This window comes from Vanacampus margaritifer, chromosome 10 (assembly GCF_051991255.1).
Source record: "Vanacampus margaritifer isolate UIUO_Vmar chromosome 10, RoL_Vmar_1.0, whole genome shotgun sequence".
NCBI lineage: Eukaryota > Metazoa > Chordata > Actinopteri > Syngnathiformes > Syngnathidae > Vanacampus > Vanacampus margaritifer.
This window is the reverse complement of record NC_135441.1, coordinates 24,510,535-24,531,288: the sequence shown is the minus strand read 5'-3', so window position 1 is coordinate 24,531,288 and position 20,754 is coordinate 24,510,535. Positions and strand designations below refer to the sequence as shown.

Genomic DNA, 20,754 nt, shown 5'->3' with positions numbered 1-20,754 from the left:
CATGTAGCCTGAATGCTAATTTTCTCGTGAGGTCATGGAGACATCCAGTGGAAGATGACACCACAGGTGGATCGGTCTCGGGTTCGCTTTTTTTTTTACCCAGCACGCCGCACAGATGCCATTTACTGAACACCCTGAAAGGAAACGCTGCGACTGGTAAGACTTGAAAACATCCTCCTAATCTATGACCACAAACACATTATGAGTTTGTTATGATAGATGCAAATGGTTTCAGGTTATTTATTTATTTATGTGCCATTGTGCTATAATATAATTTAAGATAAATGTTAGCATACCAACTGCCAGGTAGCATGTTAGCATTTTATCAACGCACTCTTGTCAGGGTTGGTTAAACATTCACAATGTTTTCTAAATGTTCTCTAAACAGTTTTAAATGTTCTCTAACAGTTATAATGTGTTTTTTGGCGCGAGGATTTTTTTTTTATCATGTTCAAAATTAACATTTAAATTGTTAACATTCCAAATTTGAACAAACCCTGACGTGAAATCAACATTCGGTAACATTGCAACTATTTTCCCCTTGATGGAATACAGCCTTTATTCTTTTTATATAATACTTCACATATCTACATTTGTTTTTTTTATTTTACTTAGCATATCAGCATTTTGTGCTCCTTGTAGCAGCTGCTTGTTGGATTTCAACTGGTAATATGCTAGCATTTTTATATAATACTTCACACACTACATTTTTTTTTTTTGTATTTAGCATATCAGCATTTTGTGCTCCTTGTAGCAGCTGCTTGTTAGATTTCAACTGGTAATATGCTAGCATTATCCTGGCTTTCACACCGAAAATATATGCATTAGCATTTTTCTTCCTCGTTGTTAGCAACTTAGTATGTAGCATTTTGTTGTTGTTGTCTTTGTAGCAACTGGTAGATGGTTAGCATTTTTATTTTCTAACCGTATTGGGTGTTTGCTATACTAGATGTTAGCATGATAGCAACCTAGCGAGCATAGAACCCTGTAAGAGCGACTTGTGATCGAAATGAATGTGATCTTGTCTCTTTCAGCTTTGTGCAAGCATCAGAAAGGAACATGGTGAGGTCTTCCTTTGGATTTTATCACAAAATCTTGGGTGTGAGGCATTCAATCAGAAGCAAATAAATGTCTCTTCGCACAGGCCGCCGTGTGTAATAAAGTGAGAAAAGGTCAATGGCTTTCCCTCGAAGAGCAGATAATACATTTAATGAGCTTATTATTATCGCTTCTTGCACGAGCACCTGAAAAGCGTTTGCTAGCGAAAGTGTATTCATTCATCGTCTCATTGGTTGTTTTTTTTTTTTGGGGGGGGGGTGCTTTATTTGACACCTTTCATGGCTTTAATCATGTCATGGCCACACGTGATAAACACAATGCTATTATTTTATCAGTTATGATTGAACGCGCACCTATTTTTAAACGCAGTTAAGAAGAAAAGATAAATGAACTACAAAGATGTTAGCATAGCAACTGGTAACTCTTTCAAACTATCCTCGTTTAGCTTCCAAAATAGAACCTGATATAACTTCATTTAGCTTTCAATATGCTAGCTGTTAGCATGGTAACTGATAGCATCTAATCATGTCCCTCCTCCTTTCATCTAAAACTTTTTAAACTAAAAAGGTTTTGTTAGCATGACAAATTTGTAGTGTTCTATAAAGAATAATACAACCAACTGGAATTAAAGGCTAAGCTACTTTTTTCAGAAACAGGCTAGCAGCTTCGAACTTCATTATTATGTTTGTGTTATGGATCAATGAATCATTTAAATGTCCATTTTAAGAACAGATCATTGAATTTATTTCCTCCTCGCAGGCGTACCGAGGCAGCGTCCGACCTTTTGTCAACTTTGACGCCAAACACGACGCCGATATCCTCCACCGAGCCATGAAAGGACTTGGTATGTGCTCAAATCTTACACAATGCTTAGCCACCATTTTCAACATTGGTATTCATTCCAAATGCTTTTTTATTTTCATTCTTAAGCAAGCATCAATTTGCACTTGTTTTTAAAATGCTGGACAAATCTCCAAGAGTATTGTCTCAAAGGCGCGCGTTTAATTGCGCTTCCCACTTAGCGCCCGTCTAGCATTAGCATTAGCGTGCTGCAGCTGTCAGTGGTCTGCACTAAAGGATGCTTGGAAAACTATTTTCATGTATAAAGCTAATAGATGTTTTAAATCGATTCTTATGACAATAAAATAATGGACTGCAAGTGATGTTTGTTTTCAAGAACAAAAAATAATCTCACACAAGAGTATCAATTTTGATGTGATCGCCATTAGTTCAATATACAAGTACCTACTTGTTGGGACGTTTATGGTTGGTGGTGTGTTGTAAAATGTTTCTAATATATATATATATATATAAAAAGCAGTACCTCATTAAAGGTTGGAAAACACTGGCTTAGTGATCCAATTTTGATTCCACAATGCCACTAATCCACAAATCCTACTGTGCTCTTTTGTACCGATCAATGATGTTGATGATCACTCTGTTATAATCTCTTACACTTGACCCTTTTCCAATAAGGCGGCCTGACATTAGCTCTTTAGCCTGGGATTAGTGTCCGTTCTTCCACATTGACCCCTGTCGCTCTTCGGTTAGTTTATCCTTCTGGGATCTTTTTTCTCTCTCTCTCTCTCCCTTGAGGCCTTGTTGACTTTCACAAGCCATCGATGATTAAATCACCAACTTCGCCCGTTCTCCTCTCAGACCTTGATGCCCTTCTTCTTATCTCATGAGTCATTTGTCCGACAGGGACGGATGAAGACGTGGTCCTCATGTTGCTGGCGGCACGCAGCAACGATCAGCGGCAGAAAATAAAGGAGGCGTACAAAACGGCCTACGGAAAGGTGAGGCTGGATCGCAGACATCCGACCAGCGAGAGCCCGGTAGGGAGGAGGTGTTTAATTCTCCGGGTTGAAAAAAAGAAGATATTACTAAAGGACTTTGGGTCATTTTGTACTTACGAACCACCTCCAAAAAAATGTTGTTTGTTGTTGTTGTTTTTTGTTGTTTTTTAAACAAAAAAATCTCCAAAATTGGCTCATTATGTATTTTAAAAAAATAAATAAAAATCGGTTTGTTATGTGCTAAACGACTCAAAAAATTGGTTAGTTTTGTACTAACAACAAAAATGGTGTCGTTATTAAAAAAATAATTTGGGATTGTTTTATATATATTAAAAAACAAAAATTCGGTTAAAAATTGGGTTGGTTTGTATTAAAAAAAAAATAATAATTGGGTCATTAGTCTTAAAAAAATATTTAATTTTTAGATTTAAAATTTTACATTTAAAAAATTTAAAAAATTAAAAATAATAAATACATAAATAAATAATAATAATAACAATAATAATAATAATAATTGTATCGCTTTGTACTAAACAATCCAGAAATATGGGTCGTTTTTATATAAAACAACCTTCAAAATTGAGTCATTTTGTACTTCACAACCCCCCCAAAATAAACCGTTTTGTACTAAACAACCCAAGCCCCTCCCCCTCTTAAACCTTTTTGTTAAAAAAAAAAAAGAACTCCAGTACAGTATATTAATTAGGTTCAGTTCCATTTAATTGTTGATATTGTCATGCGTAGCCTACATGAAAAGTTTTAGCAACACAAAGAAAGAAAAACATTTACACTTGGTTTCAAACATGTCACAAAGAGACAACGGGTTAAGGCCTCGTTGGTTTTCCCTCACCAAGTCGGTGACGTTCCAAATGAAACGCAATACAGTTCGATACAAACGCGGTTATTAGCGAGAGCAAATATCATCAATCGTTGGGCTCCCGCAGGATCTGCTCAGCGCTCTCAAGTCGGAGCTGGGAGGTCTGTTTGAGAGTCTCATCGTGGCCCTGATGACTCCGCCCGTCTTGTACGACGCCACGCTGCTGCACAAGGCCATCAAGGTAACTCCCGAGACATTCGGAATCAATTGGACTTGGGGCTAAAAAAACCCTAACCCTAGTTTAAAACCCTACTTTCAAACCCTAATACTAGTTTAAAACCCTACTTTGAAACCCTAATCCTAGTTTAAAACCCTACTTTGAAACCCTAACCCTCGTTTGAAACCCTACTTTGAAACCCTAATACTAGTTTAAAACCCTACTTTGAAACCCTAACCCTAATTTAAAACCCTTCTTTGAAACCCTAATCCTAGTTTAAAATCCCTATTTGAAACCCTAACCCCAGTTTGAAACCCTACTTTGAAACCCTAATCTTAGTTTAAAATCCCTATTTGAAACCCTAACCCCAGTTTGAAACCCTACTTTGAAACCCTAATTCTAGTTTTAAACCCTACTTTGAAACCCTAATCCTAGTTTAAAACCCTACTTTGAAACCCTAATCCTAGTTTAAAACCCTAGTTTGAAACCCTAACCCTAGTTTGAAACGTAAGTAGGGTTTTAAACTAGGATTAGGGTTTCAAAGTAGGGTTTCAAACTGGGGTTAGGGTTTCAAAGTAGGGTTTTAAACTAGTATTAGGTTTTCAAAGTAGGGTTTTAAACTAGGGTTAGGGTTTCAAAGTAGGGTTTTAAACTAGGATTAGGGTTTCAAAGTAGGGTTTCAAACTGGGGTTAGGGTTTCAAAGTAGGGTTTCAAACTGGGGTTAAGGTTTCAAAGTAGGGTTTTAAACTAGTATTGGGGTTTCAAAGTAGGGTTTTAAACTAGTATTAGGGTTTCAAAGTAAGGTTTCAAACTGGGGTTAGGGTTTCAAAGTAAGGTTTTAACCCTGGAGAACTTTTCTTCTTTGGAAAATTATACATTAAATGACTGCTATAAGTTCACTGAACACCAAAATATGTTTTTTCAATTTTAACCCTTTTTTTTTAACTAGCTCAGAGTTGCAAATTTATCAAAAAATATATATAAAACATACTCCTAGGCATTCTGCAACATGATATGAAATAGATTAACAAAAAAAACCCACAATTTTACCATCTGATGGTTTGCTGAGAAGATGGTTTTGTTTGGATTGATTTCCAGCTCAACAAAACAGCATGTTGCCAGCCATCTTGTCACCACCACTCTGGCTCATGTAAATGCAATATTCATCCACTAGAATATTCATCCACTAGAATCCACAGAAGTGGCACTCTGGACTTTTGAAGTTAAATTTGTAAAAAAAAAAAAAGGTCTTTGTTATTTGAGTAGCAGAATTTATAGGGGCCAAATTTGACCCCGTGGGTTCTCCAGGGTTAAAGTAATAGCTAACATGTGAAACGACAAGTGCTGAAGCAATAGAATAGGTCAAGAGAGGCTAATAAAAATAATAGCACATACGTCGACCAAATTGCACATTTGCACTATATATAGCTTAATATTTTTTCACAAAATGCTCGCAAGTCACATATTTACCTCCACCAATCGTGAGCACACACATTTTATTTCCCTCTACATCATCGATTTTTCTAATCATGATCGCAAAACTAACAATATTTTGAAACAGCAAAATATTTTTTGGGGGGTTAGCATCCAAACCAAGGAGCAGATACCAGACACTGGAATTTATTTCCATTTTTCGTTCTTTCAGTCTCCTTGCTTTTGGGCGAACATTCTTTATAGTCTAACCATTTTTAGAATTGTTCAACTTTTGTGATGTGCTACGCTAGTTTGTTGTTCCAGTTGAAAAAAATGTGCGCAATAACAAAGCATTTTTCTAAACAGACCAAAAATGGTGTGTTATAAGCACAGTGACGTTCATCCCTGATTATGCATCGCAAATAAACGCAGTGCGTGTGACCATCTGTCTGAGGGGAAAAAAATAAAAAATAAATTCAAAGCTTGTCAAAAGCCTTTCAAAAAATGATACACTAATGATGGTGAAATGTACAATAATAGCAGGACTGTCGTTTCTGTGTCTGGTATTTACCCCTAATGAAACTTGTGAGTGACAAGTGGGAATAAGCGCACTTTGAGACGCGCGGTTAATGGTTTAAAAGCAGCAACTGAAAATGAGCCGTCTGCAGTGTTAGCATTCTTTCAAAGCTACAAGAGTGACAAACCCAAATGTTTTTTTTTTCTTTCAGAAGGTGGCGTATTTGGTTTTGGGTTATTTAGAATTTGACATCAAGCTAAAATGTGCAACTGTACGACACTATTATACGAGGCTATACTGTACTACGCTATGCTAAGCTATACCATGCTGTGCTATGCTATGCTATACTATACTACTATGCTATGCTAAACTAGGCTGTGCTATTCTATGCTAAGCTATACCATGCTGTGCTATGCTATGCTTTACTTTGCTATGCTATACGATATGCTATACTCTACTACTATGCTATGCTATACTTTACTGTGCTATCTTATCCTATACTTTACTGTTCTGTGCTATGCTATAGTATACAGTGCTATGCTATATGATGCTATGCTATACTATACTACTCAGCTTTGCTACACTTTACTGTGATATGCTATGCTATACTACTTCTTTATATACACGGGCTGAACAATTTATTATATTGCATTTTACTGTTCTGTGCTTTATTGTGCTGTACTATGCTATGCTATACAATGCAATGCTAAACTATGCTACGCTATACTATAACACTAAGCTATTCTATGCTACGCTTTACTTTGCTATGCTTTATTGTGCTGTGCTATGCTATACTATGCTATGTTGTGCTATGCTATAGGCCTACTACTACTTGATATACTAGGGCTGAACAATTTATTATATTTTGACATTTATGTATCATAAATGTAATATCATGACATTGAAAAAAATAATCGCATATCTACACGGATGTGCATCTCTACGGCTCATCAAGCAGCCACAAGACACATCATGACAACGTCTTTGTGCAGCCAGCATTGAAACGCGCGTCAATCGAGTTAATTAAACATACAAAAGCCGCAATTGAGGGTGTTCCGGGTCGCCGTGGCAACTCGGCTCACTCGCGTCAGACGGGAAATTCGAGATGGGAAATGTATTATCATCTTTTTGTTCTAATAACGCTGCAGCTATAAAAAAAAACCCACGGTGCTAGCTTCTTGATGATTCTTTCTCCTTCTTTCGTTGCAGGGCGTCGGCACTGATGACGATGTGCTGATTGAGATCTTGGCCTCCAGAAGCGGCCCCCGCCTTCGAGACGTCGTTAAGGTCTATAAGAAAGGTGAGACAGTCGATAAGTGTGCTTTTCCCCGCCATTAGCGGTGAATTAGTTTGCCTTTGCGACAAAAACGAACGCTTCTTTGTGCGAAAAAAAGACGAGTCAAATAGCAGTTTTGGTCATGCATGTATTGATTTATGTAACCGTGAAAGACATGCTAATTAGAGCGCCGTGTCAGCGCAGTTAAATGGATTTATTGATCACGTTGGGTTCGAGGCATCCTCGTATATTCTTTCTGGCCTGAAGCTTATTCTACAACTTAAGTAAACACAGACCAGCAAAAAAAACTGAATGTGATTAGAATAAATTCAAATTTTTTCCTGCCACGAAGAACAAAAATATCAGAGAAAATTATAAGTAAAAGGGTTTGAAATTGCCTAAAGATGCCACAGGATGGTCGTCGGCTCACTTCAAATTGTTTCTTTGGCACCACGTTGCCACTAGGTGGTGTCAAAGCAAATAACGCAGGATAAACCGTGAATAAGAAAATTTGCAAATAGTGGACCACAATTGTGAGGAAAAAAGTCATCATCCATTCTTATTAATAGAAATAATGTAAGACGTAAAATACAATACGTAATTTTGGTTTTTGTTTTGTTTCAAGTAGGACTAAAAGAAAAGCAATAGACAAATAATAAAAATAAATGAAGGGAAAAATAAGGAAAAAAATTCAGAAAAAAATAATTGAAAATTTGGATGAGGAGAATAAAATTGTAATACTGTCAAAAAATAGTTTGTGGGTTAAAAAATGAGAGAATAACTCAACGTTACAAGGAAAATACAATTGTCATATTGCTACCAAAAAAAAAGCAAATTGTGAGAAGAGTTGAATGTAGAAAGGTTACACTATTTATAAGCTATAAGCTACACTATTTCTCATTTCATTTCTGCTTTTTCTTCTTTTTGGACAAACTGAAAAGGGGAGGAAAAAAATGGCCCAAAAAATCTGAAAAATATTAGAGAAAAAAGTTGGACAATTGCGAGAGTAACATAAAAATAACAATACTGAACAGGAAAAGCATATGAGGGGGGAACAAAAAAAAAAAATCAACATAAAAATACCAGAAAAAAAAGTTGTAAATATTCTCAGAATCAAGTATTTTGTATCTTGCAGAGTTTGGCAGTAATCTCGAGAAGGACATCTGCAGTGACACATCGGGATACTACCAGAGGCTGCTGGTCATCCTCCTGCAGGTAACATTATTACATTACAGCAAAAGAAAATGTGATCATAATGTTTTGTATTACACATTCGTTTTTGTCATATTATGACATTATTCTAGCAAAATTATGTCCAATTAAAAAAAGAATTCTTGTAAAATTATAACACTGATGTGGTCAAATAGTTCTTGCTTGAAGGAATATTATGGCCACATTTAAAAGAAAATATAATGTAGTCAACAATGGACATTAAATAAAAATTCAATAAAATTCAAATTGAATTGAGAAAAAAAATGCAGTAAAGAAGTTGTTGAAGTTGTAATGCTAGGCAGAGAATAAAATACTGTGTATTCATAATAGATGATGTAAATCAATTTTGCAACGAAAAAAAAGTATCAATATTCTAACAATAAAGTTGTAATATTTTGGTAAACAAAAAAAAAGATCATCAATTCATATTGATTGTAATAATATAAACTAAGACTCTAAAAAGAGAATTGTTTAACCAAATTTAAGATTAAACAGAGAATTGTTGACCAACTCAATAAAATTGGTTCAAGTGGTAACACACGATTGAATTAATCCAGAGTGAATATATGAAGTTTAATGAACTCATAATTAATCAAATTTAATATATCACTTTGGAATAACTTAATTAAATCATGTGTTACCACTTCAAGCAATTTATTAAGTTGGTCAACAATTCACTGTTTAATTTTAAACTGGTTCAACAATTCAAAATTGTAATAATTGTATCATTTTTCTGCTTTAAAATAAAATATAATATTTACTGTAATTAGTGCAACAATTGAATTCAATTTTAATACAATTAAATATGAATTAAAATTAAAATCATGTAAATAAAATCATGTTAAAAAAAAATCCAGTTGTAATTTTGCAACAATAAATCATGACATTACAACAATCAAATTATTGTTCTATCCATATTACAAGTCGATTTTTTTGGACACAATTTTTATGCTCTTTCTACGGTTGTGTGGCGAAGGGAAGCAGGGAGGAGGCAGTCGACGAGGCAAACATCGCTGAAGATGCAAAGGTAGGAAGCAAAAATCATCCTCTACTGTATTACACACGCACGCACACGTGCACACGCATGCACATTGAGCACACAAACATAAGGTGTTGGCGGCAGGCGCGCAGAAGCACGGCCTCCTGGGAAATGTAGTTCTTGCGTGTTTGGAAATTGTATTTTCTTGCCACTGTGGAAATAAAAATGTCACGAGGAAAGACGACATTGGCGCTCGCTTAACGACGAGCTGCCAGCCGCTACGTATTAAGTCCAGATCTGAAATATGAATATGAATACGTTAAGGATGACCACGCAAGTGAGTCACATCAGCACGTCTGATAATAACACGAATCACGTTAAGTTCAAGTTTTTTGGGGGCGTGGGGGCCTCCGAAAAGGAAATGAATTTGTGGGAAGAATTGTGTTGAGCAGAAAATGGCTGCCGCTCGGGCATGAATAACTCACGAGTTGTAATCATCCGAGTCCGTTTACCGTGACCGCAGGACTTGTACGCCGCCGGCGAGGGCAAATTCGGCACGGATGAGGAGAAATTCATCAACATTCTCGGAAATAGGAGCGCAGAACATCTTCGTAAAGGTGAGAGTAGGTTCATGGAACGGTGAGTTGATTTTTGACTTGAATTTCATTTTTTCTTTTGCCAAATTTAGTTCTAGCAATGATCATATAAAACCCATATGAGTGATATTATATACAAGTGTGTGGTTTGTGTATATTTTACCATTTACATTTGTCACTGTGTTCAGAATATTGTCAAAATAAAGTATAAATAGACGAGAATAAAGTCCAAATATTATGAAAAATGAATGATAATATTATGAGAACAGTCATATTATTTTGAGATTTTTTTTTCGTCGTAATGCTGTTGCATATGAGTCGGTCATAATAAGAAAGAAGACATAATAATACGAGGGAAAAAAAGATCATTTTGTGAGAATAAAGTTGTAAATAATTGTGATGATAAAATCTGTATTACGAGACTAAAAGAATAGATTTGGTAAATGGTAAAAAAAAAACCCTCATATTATTTGCATGGTCTCAGTCAACTTTTAGTTCCAATTTTGACCTATAGGGGGCAGTCCATTCTTGCATTTCTCCTGATCCGTCAGTTCAACACTGGGCCAAAATCTTAAAAAGTGACATTTTCATAGATTTTTTTTTTTTGGGACTAACCTCAAAAACCATTCCAGGAGAATGAAATGAGAAAGTTTGAGTTAGAAAGTTCTGGGCTTGCCGTCCCACTATTTTTTGTATTATTATTACTTCTATCACTTTATTTTTGTTCCACCTCCCATTTGTTTTGCACGTAATTCCACCATCGACCACTAGAGAGCGCACTATTCCGTTTGACACAATTCCTATTAGAAAGAAGAAAAACAAAACAGGAAGTACTTTCAGTTTTTGCTGAAGACGCCTACAGAAAGCGATGGCTGAGAGATAAATTAAGTTTCTTTATATGTTTGTTATGAATATGTATGTATGTTATTTGTACAATATTTTTAGTTTTTTGTTGTATCTTAAAACACAAGTGCAATAATTATTATAAAAACATACCTATGAAGCATTTCAACAGGGTTAGAGTATTTCAACATGATGTTTTATGACTGTATTCTAAAAGTGTGTTTGATGTGCGCGCAGTGTTTGACGCCTACAAGAAAATGTGCAGTTCCGACATCGAGGCCAGCATTGAAGGCGAGACCACCGGAAATCTGGAGAACTTGCTGCTAGCCGTCGGTACAACATTTAACATCACTCATTAATATGAATGACCTTTTCATTATTAACGGTCTAAAACATTTGCTTGCCTCCACAGTGAAATGCACCCGGAGCGTTCCGTCATTTTTTGCTGAGTCGCTGTACAGATCGATGAGGGTGCGTGTGCTTTTTTTTTTTTTTTACATGACGTCGTCGCTGTTTTTTTTTGTTTTTGTTTTTTCTCCCGTAATTGCACCGCAAGGCAATTCCAGCAGAATGGATTAATTGGAGGGCGAGTTCCCCATGCGACCGTTAGTTAACCCGACAGCGGGGAATTCTGCTCCATTTCATTTCTGACGCACTTAGTTAGCATCATTAGCTAGCGTGGCGCTAAGGGGGACATTTACACAAGCTGTGTGAGCAACTTTGCTCTTCAGACTTTAGGTAAGCTTCATATTTTATGTTAAGACAGGGTTGGGGTTTACAATTAGGGTTTGAAGACAGGATTAGGGTGTCAAATGAGTCTTTCAAGACTCAATATAGGGTAAAATAATGTAACGCCCGTGTGATTTTTACTGTCACTTAATGGGGTTAGCGTTAGGGTAATAGACCGATATGGTTTGGTCAGGGCCGATGCCGATACCGATTATTAGTAGTCATGGACGCCGATAACTGATATTTGGAGCCGTTTTTCATTTTTGCTAAAAGGGAAAATATTGGCATCAAAATTTGAAAAAATAGAAACTCCAGATTTATTTTTAAATATGTTTATTGAGCAATTTTTAGCGTTTGGAAAATATTGGAGTTTAAAAAAAATCTTTGTTTTCAAAAAAATCCAACAAAAAGTTCCGGGATCTCCCATGTCTTCAAAAGTGAAATAAAAACTTAATAGCTCGCTATTGTTTTCCAAAATTTCAAAATATCTCAAGTATTAAAATTTTACTTATCTTAAAACAGTAGGCGCAGGGCCAGCAGCATCTTTGAAATACCCGGTAATTAGTTCCCTAAAGTTAACGTAAAAAAAAAAAAAATCAGTCGTATGATTCTTCAAAATGGCCGATGCCGATATTCGTCAAAATGCTGAATATCGGCGCCGTTAATCGGCCCAACTGATATTCGGTCTATCCCTAACCTAATGTCGTTTTTTTGTTGTTTTGTTTTTGTGTGTATTTTTTGTAGCGTGCCGGAACGGACGACGACACCCTGATGAGGGTTCTGGTGTCCAGGAGCGAGGAGGACATGTTGGACATCGCCGCTTGTTTCAAGGACAAGTACGGAGACTCGCTCTACAACACCATTCAGGTACCGCGTGCTTCTTCAACTAATTGCTCCAAATAAGTCCATACTCTATAGCGTCCAAATATGTTCATGTCTATAAACAAGTCCATACATATCCTGTAGATAAGTCCATAAAAGCGGAGTGATGACATAAACATTCCTCCTCAGCAGCTCTGCTCGGGTTTAAGAGGAAAACACACACACACACACACACACACACACACACACAAAGTCAGTGTGTGTGTGAGGCACTTCACATAAACACTTTCCTCTAAGGATGATCTGATTCTTCTCAAACATGTCGGAGCTCGACGTAATCCTCCGAGCGGCTCATCAATCAGCGCAGTCGGCACGCTTATCACGTTCTCCCCGACGCCGTTTTGTCCAAATGGATTTTGCGCGGTGGCAGCACGGTGACTTAGTGGCTTGTACGCCCGCCTCGCAGTCCGGAGGTTCCGCGTTCAAATCGCTTTGTTTGCTTTTCAAGTAGTCCGGCTTGCTCTCACGTTGCAAAAATGTTGGCGTCAAGTCAGGTTAGAGGATTTAAAGCTAGAGTTAGGGTTTCAAATTGGGGTTTTAAGACAATGTGGAGGTTTATAATTAGGGTTCAAGATGGATATTAGGCATACAAATTTAAGTTCAAAGTCAGGGCTACAGTTTCCCGTTTCAAATTAGGGTTTCAAGAAAAGAGGGTTTCCAGCCCAAGTTAGGGTTTTAAGGATGGGTCAGGGTTTGAAATTTAGGTTTCAAAATTGTATCATTCAGGTTTGAAATTAGGGTTTAAAGTTTAGGTTAGGATTTCAAATTAGAGGTTCTACCAGGGTTAGGGTCTCAAATTAGGGTTTCAAGCCAGGGTTAGGGTTTCAAATGTGGGGTTTAAGGTTCCATTGGGGTTTCAAACTAGGGTTTTTAACCGCTAGCGTTTTAAAATCAGGTTTCGGGCCTGTGTTAGGGTTTCCATACACCAAGGATTAGGGTTTCAAATTTAGGATACAAGCCACAGTGAGGCTTTGAAATGAGGGTTTCAAGACAGGGCTAGGGCTTGAAATAAGGGTTTTAAACCTGGGTTGCTGCTTTAAATTTGGGCTTCACGCCTAGTTTAGCGTTTCAAATTAGGGTTTCAAGACAATGTTAAGGTTAACAAATAAAGTTCGAGATGGAATTAGGCCTACAAATTTAAGTTCAAAGTCAAGGCTGCAGTTCAAAACAAGGGTTCTTGTTTTAAATTAGGGTTTCAAGAAAAGAGCCTAGAGTTTGAAGTTTAGGTTAGGATTTCAAATTAGAGGTTCTACCATTGGTTAGGGTTTCAAGCCAGGGTTAGGGTTTCAAATTTGGGGTTTAAGGTTCCATTGGGGTTTCAAACTAGGGTTTTAAACCAGGGTTAGCGTTTTAAAATAAGGTTTCAGGCCTGCGTTAGGGTTTCCGTGCAACAAGGATTAGGGTTTCAAATTAAGGTGTGTGTGTGTGCGTGTGTGTGTGTGTGTGTGTAGGAGGACACATCAGGCGCGTACCTGAAGTGCTTGCTGTACCTTTGCGGGTCACGAGATTGAATTAAGCTTCCCAGCAGTCGATCACCAGGCTGACAGAAATGTCGCTGCCCACCAGACAACACTATTGATTATATTCATGTGATTGATTTGGGTGTCATGTCTGACTTGGGGGAGAAAATTTAATAAAAGTTTGTCGTGTGTGTGTGTGTGTGTGTGTTTTTTTTTTTCCTAATGTGTTTTTAGCCTGGTTTGGGGTTTCAAATTAGGGTTTCAAACTAGGGGTGGGATTTCTAATTACGGTTTCAAGGGTTAGTTTTAGGGTGTCAAAACAGGGTTATCCATTTCATGCTATGGCTAATGCTAACAATAACATCATTGTGGTGTTTTCACCAGTCAACTCCTCCTCTCACTTCTTACCTCTAAGCTCTTTACAAAGCGCACACGCACACACCAAAGCTCACAGTCGTCCTGGCAACCAATCAGCCAATCAGAGGACGTGAGCGGTCGGACCACCTGTAAGTCCGCTCCGGAACAACTCAAGACTTTTGGCCTCTATAAGACGATTTCAATTTATTATTTGCAGTTATTTTTCTTTGTTTTTGTAAATATTTGTTTCTTTTGGAGTTTTTGTTAATTTTGTGTTGTTTTGTAGTGATTTAAAAAATTATTTTAAGCTATGTTTTGTTGTTTTTTTTTTTTTTTTTTTGGGCTGTTGAATTTTTCATATTTTGGGTTCTTGTGTTCATTTTTTTTTTCTTCTTGAAAGCAACGTAGTCAAATGCTTTTTCTTACTCATAATATTTTACAACAGTCACCTCAAGCAGTCAGAAAGACGACGTAGATGTATTTTGTATATCTGCGATGCACATATATAACGTAGTGGTTTGCGCAGCACTTTCCGCCTCCCCGTGGTTTTAGTGTCCGCCTTCTAATTTGGTCCTCTGGAGGTTCAAAAGCGACATGCTGCGAAAGCAAACCGGATCCACTTTTTTTTGCCGAGGGCAAACATTAGTGTGACAACAGGAGGGCGACTTTGTGTCGTTAGAAGAACAGAAAAGTCGTTTTGATAGCTCGCATCACAGCATGTCCTGACTGCGAAAGTGTTGTCTTGCTACAATTTTATTCCTTGCTTTTGCATCTTGCTTTTCATGTTAAAGAGCTGAACTTCCACTTTAAAAAAAAAAAAAAATAAATCTTACATCTATAAATCTAAAAAAAATAAATATAATAACAATATAAATTTAAAAAATCTATTCAGCTATACATTTTTTTCATGGTTGTTTAAACAAAGGCCTCACTATAAACATGGCCTTTTTTTAAAATAATAAAATGGTGGTTATTTTTTAATAAATAAATGCCTCTAACAATGGTTGGTATTTTATTTATTTATTTTAAGTTTTAAATGTTAAAAAAAAAACTTTACTATTATTCGTGATCATTTACAAAAAATAAATAAATCAGCCTTACTATACGTTTTGCTTTGTTTTTTTAAAAGAAAAAAAACACTGCAGTTTAAAAAAACGTCTTACATGGTCTTTTTTTCTTTTCTTTTCTTTTTTAATAAAAGCTTTATTACTATTCATGATCATTTACAAAAAAAAATCTGCCTTATTATACATGGTTGTATTTTTTTTTTTTTTGCTGAAATGGAAAAATGGCGACCCCTGGTGTTCATCTTGGGAAACAGCATTTTAATGAACCACAAAAACATGCTGCGATTGTCCATGTTACATGTGAACTGTGTATGAGGAAATGGGCACAAAATAAAGGAAAGAGGCAATCTTGCTTATCCCCTCAATCTGTTCTAAATGTATAATATTTTTTTTCCCTAGGTTTTCATACTCTTGTTAACAAAAGTGGAAAAAAATGTGAAACTAATAGAAATAGTTCCAATAAATTTTTGGACGTCTATAGCCGTCAAGGGCAGTGAATGAGTTAAAATACACGAACCCGACTAAAACACTCACACTAATCTCATCTGTACTTTGTACTTTTTTAAACCGCTTTAAGTTTCACATCGACGTTGGTTAATTCACAAGCTGATTAGCCCTGAAATGTGCAGCTTTTAAGACATACCCACACTTCTTCCTATTCACAGACATTCAGACACACACGACGATTGTCGAAGCTATTCGTTAGCCCGCCGTCTATGGCGTTTAGCATTGCGTGTTAGCTGTTAGCATTTGCTTTCTCCGCACTCGTCTCCTTGCACCATCGTAAACAAAAAAGTACAAAAATCCGACCAGGCCTCTTTGCAGTACTCCCGGGCCAACTTCCTGTTCTCCGCGATACACGACTTCACCGAGGTGGTGGGCGGAGCCTGTGTGGTCCGAAGTCTGAAGTGAGCCTCCGGGGGTGCGCCCCTGCACACCGCCGCCCTGACAGGCGCAGCGCCCGCCCTGCACAACTCCCCGTGCCGCCGGAGCGCCCGTCCCAGCTGCTTCCAGTACCGTTTGGCGTCGGAGACGTAGCGGGGGCACGAGGAGGGTGTGGCGGCGTACTCGCAGGCGACGGCGGACCCCCGGTCGGCACAGGTGACCACCAGGGTGACGTCGGGGCCGTCGCCCGAAGCTGCCCAGCTACACCCATGCTTGTCCCGCCCCCGAAAAGGGCGTAAGGGCGCCTTTTTAGCCCCCTTGTCGGCACTTTTCTGCTCCTTGTGACTGCTCACTGGCGCCAACTGCTGGCAGAGGCACGCAAGAAACAGCAGAAGGATCGTGTTGGAGACACAAGCCATCAATACGACCTGGAAGAGCGTTGATGATAAACAACAGAGGTGGGAGTGAGTCGTAAGTCTTGACCCTTCAAGGTTCAAGCAAGTGCCAAGTCATAACATACACATTAGCTATTCAAACACTTCTAATATTGATGATAAAAGCAGAAATTATGTTTCTCTACTAAAAAACAACAACCCTTTAACATATAGTATTATTTATAGCTTGTGATCACATAACTCAATATTTAAAAGCATTCAACATGAAAGTTACATTTACAAAAATAAAATAACTTCTGTCAAACTAATAAACGTACCTTAACAATGTAAATCCAAGCAGATATTAAAACATTCCAAGTTGGAGTTTAGTTTGTATGCCTCACTTGCCTTTGGAGCAATTTGAAAAAAAAATCACGCCCTCCCCTCCCATTCAACCCCCCACCCTTATCCACCCCCCTCCCCTCCCCACACACACGCACGCCCACACATTTCCTTTCTTTTCTTTAAAAAAAATAAAATCAACACAGGAACGACTAACATGATAATGTTGTTTAAGTACAAATGTTTTATTATATATATGAGCTCGCTAGCTAGCACCTGAAAGTAAAAACTCACAGTTTAGCCATAGCCCCTGATGCTAGCTAGCTAGCTCCCTAGCAGGTAAACCAGCACCATGGGAGCTAGCTAGCTAGCATCAAGGGCTAAAGCCAAACTGTGGCAGGGTTTTTACTTTCTGGACCTGGATTTGCCACCTCTGGGCTGGAATATTCAATAAATCTGGCATGTATGCGCCTTTACCTGCTCAACTTTGTAAAAAATAGTCATACAAAAAAAGCTCAAACTATTTTTTCAAATTAACTTCAAATAATGATGATGTCATGGCATCTTAGCGATTTGTTGTTTGGTTGCTTTTGGAAAACAAAATGTCTGTTTAAGACCACAAAAGAGAAAGAAAATTAAAGTGGCAATTTGTCAACAAATGGATTAAAATGCAAAAGCAGCTTCACGCTTTTGCCATTATTGACTAAACAATACACTAACCCACAAACAGACAGACTGGAGACAAAAATTACAAGCTGAAAGAAAAACTTTATTCACAGTTTACACATTGAAGCACTTAAGAAAAATCAAGCATTGTCCCCTCACATACAAATTCTTGTAGACGGACAGAAAAACGAATCCTTTTTCTATTGCAAGAACCAAATCCCTAAGCCAGAAAAATTAGCAGACATATGCGCAAAAGGCCTTTTCAACTTATATCTCAGTAAAAATTACACTAGAATGTTATGTGTGCACTCTGTCGCTATATAGACAATTTATGTGTGGAACTCTATTTCATTTATTTCAACTGTATGGAGAGAAAAAAAAGGGTGGCTAGCTTAATAGCTAGCAGCTAACCTGGTTTAGCACGAGTAGCCAAACACTACAGTGAACCGAATACAAATGAATTGCGTTCTTTAGGTCCGTCATGTTAGTCAGCGTAGTACCAAAATGCTAAATGCTATTTTTCTAAATATATATTTCAACTTTTGAATCAAATACAATGGCACCTTGACTTACAAGTTTAATTCACAAGCCATTTTATTTGTACATCAAATCAACAGTCACCATAAAAATATTCAAATTATTGTCGGAACGCGAAGCAAAAATTATTGACTTGAAAAACTTGCGGCACTCGTATGTCAAGGTACCACCACTGTAGCATAGCCGGAAGCTAACAGTTGAGTAAAAATAATGTTAAAACCGTAAGACTCGACTAAATAACATTAATTGGTTCAACTCAAGATGACCTTTTGATTCAAATTAAATATAAAAGTTATAGTGGCCTAGTTAATTTTGTTGGCAGTTTCAGATGTTAGCTAGGCACTAGCTTGTTGTGTCAAACAGAAGGTGACATTTTTCTTATTTTCCCTTAAGTATTTTGTTTTTGCACACCGAAATCACATTTTCTATCAGGAACAGATTGTCCAGTGTGTGTTTTTGTTTTAACATCAACAGCAACTAGCCTGTAAACACGTAAGCGAAACGTTAGCAGGGCATGTTAGCGTTAGCGTTAGCATACAATGTACAACATGAAGAAAAACAAACTGGAATACATTCACTTGCTCGAGTTTACTGTTCGATAAATGTATCCATGTAGTTTCGATTACAAAACAAGTACAACAATAATCGAATTTGAAAATGAGTGGGTTAATCCTGAGATCTATTGTAAAAAAAAAACGTTATTTGGCTTGAGAAGAATATTTCTTCACTTTGTCACTGAAATGTTAATTCACCAAAAAGATGTGTAAATGTTGAAGAAATAATAACGCAAAGGAATTTGAAAAGGAAATACTTTTAGGAAAATAGCGATTGGCTATTTTGGATTTTGATTGACTTTGTGGGTGTATTGATTGTTTATCTGTGATTGTTCTTGTTTTTCTTTACATATCCATATATATTTTTTTAAATTTGCCATGTCAAAAGTTTGATTTTATGAACGGAAAAGTCACTCTTTGGTTTAACTGTATTCTGCTTTTTATGCAACTATAAGAAAAAGAGCCTGGAGAAAATTTTATCACACGGAAGTGAAACCGTTTTTGAATGATTTAAACGTATGCTGAATAACTTCGTCAAAACTTGCTGTTTTTGGTCCACGTGGAACTCTTAAGTGCAAAATTTGAACGTAATTTGAATAAAACAGCGACCTGCGGGCTGTGCAAGAAAAAAAAAATAAATCTCATCAACGGCATCGGACGGAGTGTAAAGTGAAATTTCATTGCAGAGAATTTTTTTTTGTAGAAGCAGACAAAAAGTGGAGCAAAAAAAGAAAAAAGAAAAAAAAGGCTCCTCTATGTTGGTAAATGTTGCAAACGGCGTAAGCACATCGCAGGCAGGGCAGTAAAAAGCAGTAAATGGCAACATGAAAGGCAACCAGTCTTTTGGAAACGGGCCTCAAAATATCCACATGGATGACATCACTTTATGGTAAACAATTCAAATTCATGCTGGCTCCAGTTTGTCCATTTTGGTCCACCTTGTTGATGCCAACAAGCTGCAAACGGAACAATAGGCGTCGTTTTTCCGTCGTCCTCAAGAATAACGACGCAAACTTATCAGCAGGTCCTTTTTTTTCTTTTTTCTTTTTTTTAGCAGCGTGTCGTTTGTTACTTTCTGGTGGTTACGTAATCACTGTTGTCGTCGTCAGGAAAATGTTGAAGTCCAGTTGGGATTTTTGCATCCTAAGAAATGTAAACAGGTTGGCAGCCCGTTGATGTCCGGCGGGAAAGATGATCATGATGAAAACACTCCGAAAGTTGGTCGTCGTGACAGAAAAAAAATCCTGTTTTGGAGTTTAGTTGACCTCAGTTTCCGATAAGAACAAACAGGATGACCTGGTAGTCAATGACAGGAAAATTACAGTCAGTTAGATTTTCACAGAAAAGGCTCTGTCTCTCCCTTTCTCTCTCTCACTCTGGCTCTCTCTCTATCTCTTTCTGGCCCTTTCTTACTCTTTGTCTCTCTCTCCCTCTTTGTCTCTCTCTCTTTCTCTGGCCCTCTTTTACTCTCTCTTGCTCTCTTTCTCTCTCTCTCTCTCTCTCACACACACTCTGGCTCTCTCTCTCTTTCTCTTTCTGGCCCTATCTTACTCTTTGTCTCTCTCTCCCTCTTTGTCTCTCTCTCTTTCTCTGGCCCTCTTTTACTCTCTCTTGCTCTCTTTCTCTCTCTCTCTCTCTCTCACACACACTCTGGCTCTCTCTCTCTTTCTCTTTCTGGCCCTATCTTACTCTTTGTCTCTCTCTCCCTCTTTGTCTCTCTCTCTCTGGCCCTCATTTACTCTCTCTCTCCCTGGCCCTCTCTTACTCTCTCTCTCACACACTCTGGCCCTAGTTTACTCTTTGTCTCTCTCTCTCTGGCTCACTCTGGCCCTCTCTCTCTCTCTCACACACTCTGGCTCTCTCTTTATTTCTCTTTGTGGCCCTATCTTACTCTTTGTCTCTCTCTTTCTCTGGCCCCCTCTCTCTCTCTCTCTGGCTCACTCTGGCCCTCTCTCTCTCTCTCTCTGGCTCACTCTGGCCCTCTCTCTCTCTCTCTCACACACACTCTGGCTCTCTCTCTCTTTCTGGCCATATCTTACTCTTTGTCTCTCTCTCCCTCTTTGTCTCTCTCTCTCTGGCCCTCTCTTACTCTCTCTCTCTGTCTCTCTCTCACTCTCTCTTTCTGGCCCTAGTTTTCTCTCTCTCTCTCTCTCTCTCTCTCTCTCTCTCTCT

The 20,754-nt window shown here is 37.7% G+C and overlaps 3 protein-coding genes across 11 annotated transcripts in view; 1 reads left to right on the top strand and 2 right to left on the bottom strand.

The window, feature by feature from the left end:
* Positions 1-739: 739 nt before the first annotated feature.
* Positions 740-13,991, top strand: anxa5a (annexin A5a). The gene is made up of 13 exons (XM_077578065.1): positions 740-778; positions 1,035-1,062; positions 1,819-1,903; positions 2,764-2,858; positions 3,803-3,916; positions 7,033-7,123; positions 8,235-8,314; positions 9,288-9,338; positions 9,814-9,907; positions 10,967-11,062; positions 11,142-11,200; positions 12,203-12,325; positions 13,792-13,991. Exons 2-13 carry the CDS (start codon positions 1,060-1,062, stop codon positions 13,849-13,851), a joined length of 951 nt encoding a protein of 316 aa, XP_077434191.1. The 5' UTR covers positions 740-778; positions 1,035-1,059; the 3' UTR covers positions 13,852-13,991.
* Positions 13,992-15,414: 1,423 nt separating this feature from the next.
* fgfbp1a (fibroblast growth factor binding protein 1a) lies at positions 15,415-16,915 on the bottom strand. Its single transcript, XM_077578410.1, has 2 exons — positions 16,822-16,915; positions 15,415-16,537 (listed from the first exon to the last, which is right to left on the bottom strand). The coding sequence occupies exon 2, from the start codon at positions 16,526-16,528 to the stop codon at positions 15,968-15,970; it is 561 nt and encodes a 186-aa protein (XP_077434536.1). The 5' UTR covers positions 16,529-16,537; positions 16,822-16,915; the 3' UTR covers positions 15,415-15,967.
* Positions 16,916-17,573: 658 nt separating this feature from the next.
* prom1a (prominin 1a) overlaps positions 17,574-20,754 on the bottom strand; it is a 46,617-nt gene continuing 43,436 nt past the window's right edge. For all 9 annotated transcript variants that reach the window (XM_077577658.1, XM_077577661.1, XM_077577662.1 and 6 more), the window contains one exon: positions 17,574-19,878. The gene's annotated coding sequence lies outside the window, so the exon portion shown is untranslated. The remainder of the gene's footprint in view (positions 19,879-20,754) is intronic.